Source organism: Tympanuchus pallidicinctus, unplaced genomic scaffold (assembly GCF_026119805.1).
Source record: "Tympanuchus pallidicinctus isolate F22 unplaced genomic scaffold, pur_lepc_1.0 scaffold1, whole genome shotgun sequence".
Lineage (NCBI taxonomy): Eukaryota > Metazoa > Chordata > Aves > Galliformes > Phasianidae > Tympanuchus > Tympanuchus pallidicinctus.
Genome location: NW_026294618.1, coordinates 92,750,823 through 92,761,111, shown reverse-complemented (window position 1 = coordinate 92,761,111; position 10,289 = coordinate 92,750,823). Strand labels below are relative to the sequence as shown.

Sequence of the window (10,289 nt, the reverse complement as noted above, 5' to 3'; positions counted from 1 at the left end):
GCTTTGTGGAGTTCCTTCACTGCAGAGGTACTTCCAGTTGTGTGCCCCCCTGTGCTCCTACCTGGGGCCGTTCCTCCCCAGTTGCAGGACTTTACCCTTTCCCTCTTTGCGATGAGGTTTCTGGCAGCTCCTGGCCCCAATCTGCTGGATTCCCTCAGTGTGTCTCCACCCCTCCCCATTTTGTGTTCTCTGCACACTTCAGAACGTGCTCTTTACCTGGAGGTGGTAATGTTCTTTCACTCCCATCTTTGTGCAAACGATTAGAAGCTACCACCTCTACTTGGTGTGCCAAGAGAAGTAGTAAATTCTTAAGGTCACACAGAATTCCCCTATTCCTTTTTAACTGCCTTTCACAGGGGGGAAAGGTAGAGTTACCAAACACACACGTGAATGGTGTTTTTTGTTGGTTTGGTTTCTTTCTCTCATTTCTCTTGCCGGTTACAGACTACCATCTGTAGTCAGTGGATGGAACAGACGGGTCACACCTTGACCGGAGTCTGCAGCACTGCCAGGAACTGGAGTGCAAACTTGTAGCTACTTAATAGCACTGAATGGCAAGGGCAGGGGCTAAGAACGAGTCAGTTACTGCAGCTGGAGAGGCCAACTCTTACCCTTCCTAGAGCCAAAGCAAACACGACTGAGAGGAGCGAGAGGCCAAGTACTGAGCACGAGAGTCTCTTTGCTCTCTGAGAAGCCTTACGGCAAAGCAAACCATCCACTTCTTCCTTCAAAGACTCGTGAAGGAACACATGAGGTAGGGTGCCCGAGGTGGCCGTTTCCCGCTCCTCAAGTCGCACAACTCCCGTTCTGCGGGGAGGAGCGAGGAGCGCCACGCTACACGGCTACACGTAGCGGCTGCCCGGGGCGGGCCGCTCTGCGCCCGGGGGGGGAGCGCTAAGCCCGCCGTAAAGCGCGCGGCCCGCCGCCGAGGGCGCTGTCGTAAAGCGTCGCAAAGCGTCGCCCCGCCCCCCCTCGCGCTGCACGGGCGCAGCCCGCGGCTCGTCCACTGTCCCGGAGTCCCTGTCGCTCTGTCGGGGAGACGGATGGCGGCGTCGGACGGCCGCTCGCTCCGGCAGGCGGGGCCGCAGAGCGCGTAGGGGGCGGCGGGCGGGCGCCTCGCAGCATGCTGGCCGCCGCTTGGCTGGGCAGGGGGTTCTGGGGGCCGCTCCGCGGCGCGGGGCGGAGGCGGCCGTGCGGCGGGGCCGGGCCTCCATCCGGCCGGGCCGAGGCGGGGGACCGTCGCCACGGCAACGGCGGCGCGTTCTGCCTGGCCGGGGGGGCGCGCGCTGCCCTCGCCCTGCGCGCGCCCCGGCGGCCGCTGCGCGCGCCCCTCTGGAGCCCCCTCGGCGGCGGGGCCGGGCCGCGGCGGGCGGGGAGCGGCGGGGCCGCGCCTCCGGAGCCACCTCGGGAGCGGAGCGTGGCCGGGCGCTACGCCGAGCCGGTACGCGAGCCGCGGGAGCGGGGCCGGGGGCGGGAGGGCCGAGCGCGGCGGCCGCGCGAGGTCGGGGCCGCTTTCGGTGCACCGGGCCGTCCCGCCGACCGGCCGCCGGAGCGCCTGCATTGTAGCGCGGAGCCGCGGCCTGCCGCAACAGGTGTGCCGCACACCTTAGAGCCGGCGGCGCACGGCGTGCTCCCCTGGGGGCGAAGTGCGGGCCGAGGCGGGCACCTGAGCGCCGAGTTGTGCCGCCCTGCTCCGACAGCGGGGCGCTTCCCAGGCGGGCGCGGCTTCTGCCTGCCACGGCTGTGCGCCCATTGACGCCGCGGTCCGCCTTCCCGGCCTGAAGTGTTTGCTTTCTTACTTTGCAGTATGAAAACCCGTGGACGATCCCAAACATACTGTCAATGGCAAGGATGGGATTGGCGCCAGTTCTAGGCTATTTGATTGTTGAAGAAAATTTCAATGTTGCACTAGGTGTCTTTGTTTTGGCTGGCGTAACGGATTTGGTATGTTGACATGAGTTTGGAAATACTTTGGGGGTGTACAGTGTGGGTTGCTATGATCCCATCGATGTGCGTTGGAGTTTAGAATCTGTCTCACATGGAAATTATACTCTGTAGGAGGAGATGAAGTTTGTCGTCTTACATTTGTTGCTTTGTAGCATCCTACGTCCCTCGTGGGGATGTAGTGCTGACCACCCCAAATGGGCATTGCCGCTATGCTCGTGTATTGGAGGTGTGCTGGTGTTGGCAGGTGTGCACAGTGCACCCGCCAAAGCAATGCTTGGTGAATTTCAGATGTGCCTTTTCAAACGTCAGTTGTAGCAATTGTTTGTTTGCTTGTGGGCTTTTTGTTTGTTTGTTTTAAATATTCAGAACTGAAAGTGTTTAAAGACTTCCAGTATCTAGAATGCAATGCGAGTGGGGGTGGGAGGGATGCAAGGACCTGCTGACAGGCTTCCTCATAGATACACAGCTGGGTTGCGTTGATGTTCATGAAACCTCGCTGTAACAGCAGCATATGACACCTGTTTTTATTCTTTGCTTTTTAACACAATATTCCTGAATGTTGTTCTTTCTAGTTGGATGGGTTCATTGCGCGCAATTGGGCTAATCAGAAATCAGCATTGGGAAGTGCTCTCGATCCACTGGCTGATAAAATTCTCATCAGTGTGCTCTATGTGAGCCTAACTTGTACAAACCTTATCCCAGGTGAGAAAATGTCATTGCTTGCATGCGCTGTACTAAAAGTTAATATTTCTTCTGTAAGTTAATATTTCTTCTGTTTCTGGAAGGAAAACCATGTTTAGCTCTTAGCAGCTTGCCAGCTGTGCTTTGCAATCTGTTGCTTTTGAATACTCAAACAAAACCCAGCTCCCTCCAGCCCAGATAGAACACACTGCTGCTACTTTCTTCAAAGCCAGCTGTTACATCCAAACATGTAAGATTTCCTAGACAGGTTAAAGCCATCAGATGAAACCTTTTCAGAAGTCATGTTAAACATCTTTGGTTGTGCCTAAAACTGTTTCAGAAGTTGGCAGTGCTTATTTCCTGCTTCATGTTTTGTGTTCTTTTTTATCATGCTTTCTTCTTAATCTTGGACGTGGTTTTTCACTAGATCCTGTTGGCTTGGTTTTTCAGTTTCACTTACTTCCATGATCATTCTGAGAGATGTAGCGCTCATTGCTGCTGTTTTTTACGTGCGATACAAAACTCTTTCTCCACCGGTGAGTGTGTAAGATCAAACCAAATGTTGTGAACATGTCATCGTTTTTTAGTATGACTGAATCTTTTTATATGCTATTACGTGTATATATAAAGAATAAGCGTGTAACAAGTTGTAACCAAGAGATTTTCCTCTAATCCTGATGGTTGCCCTAAACTTGGGTGGATAGCCCAGTGCTTATTGTGCTGGGTTTGTGAACAGGACAGTGTTTTGTAGAATAAGTTTGAGTAAGATGAGCCAGAGTTACTGGTAACTTTTTCTCTTGCTTCTGTACGATGGCTAATAGTTCATCTCAGGGCAGTAGTAGTGTAATTCTCTTGTACTGTAATTGCTTTTTTGTTGTGTATCATGTGAAGATGTATATCAAACTGAATATGTTAGAACTGCATTTATTTTTCCCTTTCCTCTCCCAACAGAGAACACTCAGTAGGTATTTTAATCCCTGTTATGCTACAGCCCAACTAAAACCAACGTTCATTAGCAAGGTAAGAGTAGTAACATATTATAAAGTTTCTCCTTAGTTGGGGCAGTGTGTAGTTTGAGGGGATGAGGCTGGGTACAGTGGGTACTACTGGGTCCAGTGTCGAGATAGTGCCAGCTGACTTGGAGGCAGCTGAAATCCTGAAAGGTTTTCATCATGAAAACCAATCAGGACATTGGCTGGTTTCAAGCGTAGGAGATGTTTTGTTGAAAGAAGTTTTAAAATATTTTTTCTAATTTTTTTTTTTTTTTAGTAGTACACAGACTAATATTTAAACAAGTAACAGAACTGTATATTGGCATTCCTTGTGCAATACACTTCATTTTGGCCACGCTTGTTTTGCTTTTACCAGATGAACACAGCGGTTCAGCTGATTTTGGTGGCGGCTTCTTTAGCAGCTCCTGTTTTCAATTATGTGGACAGCGTGTATCTACAGACATTATGGTAACCTATCTCTTCATCTTTAGTGTGGTTATTTAAGATAATTCAACGTGCTTCTTAAGAAATGAGTAATTGAAATAAATAGTTGAGTAAATTGAAATTAAATAGTTGTGGGAGACAAAAAGGCGATGCTCAAATGATCTCAGACCCCAGTGGCTGAATTTTTACATGTTTATTCTTAGCTGATGTAACAACTGTATATTTGTTATTACTGAATTTGTGTGAGACTCATTAAGATCCAGGAAATGCAGTGAAGAAGGAAGGCTTTAGAAAAGCCACGATGTACACAAGTGCAAAGTGTGTCTTCAGATTAGTATCAGAGGAGGGGGAGTGGGAAGTGAGGCTGTACAGGTTTCTTGTATTCATGCCATAAGTACCCCTGAATGAAAACTTGATATCAGTAAATATCGACAGGAACTATTTTCTTACTTTGCTTTAGACTATACCTACTGTCCTGAAATTTAGATTTCTGAAGCATTTTTAAATATCAGCAATTCCTCCTAAACTATGGGAAGGAAGGGGAGGCATCAAATGAAAACAGCCCTACTGCAGTGCACTTGAAATGCCCACCTTGGGTATCACTGCCATCACTGGAGACCTGAACAGCTAATTGTAGCTGACAGCAGGTGTTACAAGTGGCAATATTTCTCCTAAGGTGTTAGGTAAGAGTTCACAACCAAGAGACTGAACTGCAGTAGCAGAATTACTTAGTAACCGAGTTTAAGGTAGTAGAAGATCCAGTATTGCGTGCCTTTTAAAAAAAAAAAAAGTCACTAAAGCTTTTTAAGGAATAAGGAACCTGTATCTTAACAGCCAAATGTGTTTTTCACCCTGTTGGAAAGCTAAACCTGGAACTGCATGTGTGAAAGACACACCTTGCTATTCTCTGTGAGAGTTAGCGTGTTGTTAGTAGTGCTGGGTGTGACTTAGCTGGGTGCTGTGCGACTGTACCTAAAAATAGGATAGATGAGCCTGGCAGTGTGTTGACAGAGGGCTGTTACTGACTCCCACCTGAATGGTGTCAGCCTTTGACACAGAGCAGTGCTGCTAATTTGGAAATAAATGATGGTTATTACATAATGTCTGAGAAAAGAGCAAAAGAGGCTGAAGCCAACACTTGTGCTTTAGCTGTGGAACTTCTTAAAATAAGTTCAAGTCTTCTGTATTTTTTTTTTAACAATCCCTTCGTGCTGCAAAGTGATAGTTTCTCACATCAGTCAGTTCTTATGCCAGTAACAATTATGGAGGCTACAGATATGGAAGCAGACTTGTTGTCTTCTCTCAAACAAGTGTTAATGTTTACTGTTGTGCTTGAACTCAGATGGCTTACAGGAGCTGTTTTCTTCAAAGGTGCATCACAGCTTTCACAACGGTAACATCTGCGTATAGCTATTACCACTATGGCCGAAAAACAGTTCAGGTGATTAATAACAAATGAAGTATTCTTGGAAGGACCTGGCAGCATGGTTTGCTGTACTGAAGAAGATGGTTGTAATGCAACTGGGTTTGTGAAAAAGAGCTTTGTTTTTCTGCTTGAACCATGGCATCGCATTGAAATGAAGTTTGAACGTGTATTGTGTGTATATATAGAGACTTTTCAATGTATTTTTAATTTGTTTAAAGATAAGGTTCTTTATAAAAACAAATAAATAATGTTCTTAAACACACGGGTTACTAATTGCTGCCATACACATCTTTAATAATTTTATATTGTTTTTGAAGTCAGAAATATGCACTTCTCACCAGCGTTTTTGGCATCTTCGTATAATACACTGACTAGATCCGAGAAGAAAAAGCAATTGTAAGAATGTGTCTTTGTACCTCAACCTAAGTCAATAAAGTAGCTTTCCTTATTAGGATTTATGACATATTTCAGCCTGCAGCAGAACAAACAATGTGATCAAACAGAATCTTCAAAAGTCTAAATAGGAGTGATAGCAAACACGGTTTCATTTTCTGGGGTAATATGGCAGGTGCTGAAGAGTTACTTCTCTCCCCTGTCCCTTTTATTTTTTTTTTCCTGTTTGTTTTTTATGCAAGCAAATGTTAACTGTACTCAGCAGAGAAGAGTTTTGAGTCTCAGAATGGCCAGCTGTGCAATGAACAGTCTATCCAAACAAAGTGGGCATGGAGTTGTGTTTCTCATTACAAATTATATCTACTGATTGAAACAAGGTGCATCTCCTGTGTCCACAGTTGCTTGAGCTGGGACCTTTTGATGTTTGGCATTGACCCCCGTGATCGTTCTTGCCTGCTATGGAGGCAGCACAAGCCAGTTAAAATGGAAAGCCACTAGAGAGTTTATATTTTGCTTCTGATTAATATTCACTGCATTTCTGGTTACACATCTACTTCCATTATTTCTTCTGTTTCCATTTGAACTTTCAGTTACAGTTTCCCTTTAACTGCTGGTCACATTTCATTTTTTTCTGCTTCTGCTTATGTAGCAGCCCCCTTCTTTCCACTTTTAGTGACTTTCTGCCTGCATTGTAGTCTTATGCTTTAGGAGCAGCTGTCTTTGAAAGTTCCTACTTCTTATCACACGTTTGTTCAATTTCTGGCTATGCTTTTATTTTGATTTCCAGATATGGTACCACCCCCACCTCCCCCATTGCATTTCTACTTTCAGTTACAATTTTACTTCTGGTTACAATTACACTTCTGATTTGACTTCTGGTTCACCTTCCTTTTCCACTTCTGGTCACATTTTTCCTTAGCAGTTCTCTTTTGCCTCAGAAGCAACCCTCTTCTTTGATTTTGTCTATTTAACTTCTGATCTCATTTTGTTCAACTTCTGGTTCCACGTGTGGATACGGTTTTGCTTACAATTCCAGTTTCTTCCCTTTTCCACTTTTACTTCTGGTTCCATTTTTACTTAGCCTTAGTATAAGCGCTCTTCTTTGAAGTAAAAGCATGACTGAAACCAGAAGTGGAACTAGAAGTATATGAGAAACTGGCAATGGAAGTAGACCCAGAAGTGAATGCTAAAGTGGGATCAAAAGTAGAAGTGAAAGCAGAAGAGGATTTGGAACTGGAAGCGGGGGTATAACCAAGAGTATAACCAGAAGTAGAAGGGGATGGAGAATCAGAAGTGAAACAGAATTTTGATCAGGAGCGAAATAGGTACTTTCAAAGAAGATAGCTGCCTCAGAGGCAGAATAATGATAGGAGGGTAGAAGGCAGCTGGTAGGATCTACCTCACTGTGCCAGCCTGCCCTGCCACGGCTTCAGTTGGAAATGGTTGGCCTGGGGTGAGTTGGCTCAGATAGGGCAGCTTGACCCAGCACAGGGCATGTTGGGTTGGGTCAGCCTGGCACGATTAGAATAGCACAGTTGGCACAGATTGGCTTGATACTGTAAGCTGCTTGGTCATGAAACGCTCTTAAGTCTCAAATTGGACTGTTTGGAAGCAGGCATTCTTTATTCTTGGCACTAGGTGCACAGGGGGATCCTTCCACCTAATTGCACATCCCTGATACAAAAGATCTTTCTTACGCAAAGGTTTTCCCGAGCAGTACGTGCGTGTTCAATACCTCCCCCTGGATCATTAACATGGGCTTCTGCCTCCTTGTACGTGTTCAGTCTTTTTGTGGTGGTGGTTCTGGCACCTTACTGTGTTTGCTCATTGAACTCTGTATGGGAACTGGTAGGTCATGGCAGTGATTGAACATCTGTTGTAGAGGCGTGGCTAGGCCTGGGAGCACAGGTGCAAGCAATTAATCCACCTGTGAGACTGGATCCACCCCCTCCCTAACCTCACTTAAGTGCCAGCAGCTGAGAAAGAAACACCTCTGTTTGGAGATTGCTCCCTTCTGGAAGGTTCCGGTGAGCTCTTGCCTTTGAGATAGGGTAATTCCTTATCACAAATAGGCTATTCTGAGGAAAAATCAGCCCCTGTTCCTCAGGAGTAACCTCAGGGAAACCCAGAGGTATCCAGTGCCTGCCTGCAGCCTTCCTGCGGCAACGGGAGCTTGCTCCCAGCCCAGTTTTCCTTCCCTTGCTTTCTTTCCGAGAATGCAGCTAGGTGGTGCTGTTGCAGCACAGTGTCTGGGCTGGCATGTATTCAGTCTCCGGAGAGATCTAACGCTCACCAGCTAAGTTTTCTGCAAATGCTTGCACAAGATACTGTCTCCCCAGGGAATCCTATGCAAGGTAGGAAAGCTCTCCCTCACACTGTGAAAGGTATAATTCCAATCCTTTTTCCTACCTCAGTCCTTTTTTGCTACAGCCTGGCATGTGCTGCTTGACATTTGACCTTTTGTCCTTGACTCTGCCATTTAGATCTCTGACCTTGATCTGCCATCTTTTGATCTTAGACCTTTGCCTGATTTACTTCTTAAGCTTCTGACACTGACTCAGGTTTTTTGACCTTGGCACCATGACCTTTTCGCATTTTGGCATTTGACCCTTGACGTGGTGACCTTTGAATTCCATCCCATTACTTTTAAGTCAGTGACCTTTTGTCATTTTACTGTGATCCTGGGACCTTTGGACCATTGGCCTTGTCTCCATGAGCTTTCTTCCCTGCTGTGGAAGCAGTATAAGCCAATGAAAATGGAAAGTCAGTAGAGAGTGTGTGGATGAGAGGAAAAGTGATGCAATATGCTGCTTTCCTCTCAGCACAGAATCACAGAATGGTTTGTGTTGGAAGGGACCTTTAAGACCACCTCATTCCAACCCTGCTATAGGCAGGGACGCCTCCCTCTGACCAGGCTGCTCACAGCCCCATCCAGCCTGGCCTTTGAACGCCTGCAGGGAGGAGCATCCACAGCCTCTGGGCAGCCTGTGCCAGCATCTCACCACCCTCACAATAAAAAATGTCCTCCTAATATCTAGTCTAAATCCACCCTATTCCAGTTTATAGCCGTTTCCCCTCACCCCGTAGCTATGTGACCTTAGGAAAGTCCCTCCCCACTTCCCTGTAGGCTCTTTCAGGCACTGAGAGGCTGCTCTCAGGTCCCCCCAGAGCCTTCTCCAGGCTGAAGAGCCTCAACTCTGTCAACCTGTCCCGGTAGGGGAGGTGCTCCAGCTCTCATGTCTCAGAACAGATGTTAAGCAGGAGCCTCCTGGCTCATTTTCCCCAGAACCTCTTCACTAGTTTCATTTTTTAAGTCGTATTTATTTTAGATGGTCTGGAAACTGCATGTACACGTGAGGGTCAGCGTGTGAAGGACCTCAATGGGAGACCTGTGTGACGCAGGCTGTAGGGCAGCAGATGAGGTCACCCGGGCTTCACATCCTGCGGCTTTGCATACTATCAAGGCTGCTCCAGAACACACGGCACAGCTCTCCTCTTCCCGCCGTGGTTGCGGGGCGCGCGGCGCTGCACGGCTGCAGCCCGCGAGGTGGCGCCGCAGCACCGCCGCTGCTCCCGCGGCGTCACGCGGAGCTCCCGCTGGGCTGGCAGCCTCCGTCCTCCTCCACAGCGCTCTGATTCTCCCTCGCAAACTCTCTCCAAGGCGTACTGTGAGTGCAATATCATTTCTGGGATCGTTTTTTTTCTCCTCTCATGGCTTTATTAGGGTTCATATGCATATTTGAACAGCTTGACTGTAAGGTTTATGAGATTAGCAAGTACACAACCTGCGCTAATCCTATTTTGCCCCCAGGTGAGCTCCAGCTGTGGAGATCAATTCCAGGTGATAATTGTCACCATGAACATGTCTGGATTGGTGCTGGTGGGGTCCAGCAGCCCGAGAAGGTTCCTGTGTTTGGGAGGGGGCTGGTTTCCATGTCCTGACCGGTGTGTGCAATGTGCCTGGTGTGGAGTAAAGGGAACGGTCACTGCTGCTCTTGGATAGTGGCATCCAGAAAGGGACTGCTCAGTCAAAATACCCAGTTCCATTTTGGCGGGCTGTCAGCCCTGTGGGACCTCGTCCAAGCAGAACTCCCCAGTTAAGCCTGCAGGTAGCTGACACACCCGGCAGGGACCCCATGCAACCCCACCATGATAACTTCATACCCTCCCCAGAGCCCACCTGCCCAGTGGCACTGGCTCACATATGGGAATGTGACCAGAGTCGTTTCAAAGTGCAAAGGTTGCGGAAAAGACCGAGGTGAGACAGCACCCCTCCAGCTACAGGGTGGGCTTTGCTCTCACTGTCTCAGCAGCGCAGGGATGGCCACACTGAAATGAGGACTCCAGTCAGGCCTCTGCTGCCCCATGGGAAGAAATCTCATCTAAATTCAGGCCTGGTAGAGTTT

At 47.9% G+C, this 10,289-nt stretch overlaps 1 protein-coding gene across 2 annotated transcripts; it reads left to right on the top strand.

Annotated features, from left to right (window-relative positions):
• The first annotated feature begins 376 nt into the window (after positions 1-376).
• On the top strand, positions 377-5,763 carry CRLS1 (cardiolipin synthase 1). 2 transcript variants are annotated; one of them, XM_052672641.1, is made up of 7 exons: positions 377-754; positions 1,807-1,944; positions 2,520-2,649; positions 3,079-3,164; positions 3,580-3,648; positions 3,997-4,088; positions 5,436-5,763. In XM_052672641.1, the coding sequence occupies exons 2-7, from the start codon at positions 1,843-1,845 to the stop codon at positions 5,521-5,523; spliced, it is 567 nt and encodes a 188-aa protein (XP_052528601.1). In that variant the 5' UTR covers positions 377-754; positions 1,807-1,842; the 3' UTR covers positions 5,524-5,763. The 2 variants fall into 2 exon arrangements, with proteins under 2 accessions (XP_052528601.1, XP_052528592.1); XM_052672632.1 differs by lacking the exon at positions 377-754 and adding an exon at positions 1,100-1,441.
• Positions 5,764-10,289: the final 4,526 nt, after the last annotated feature.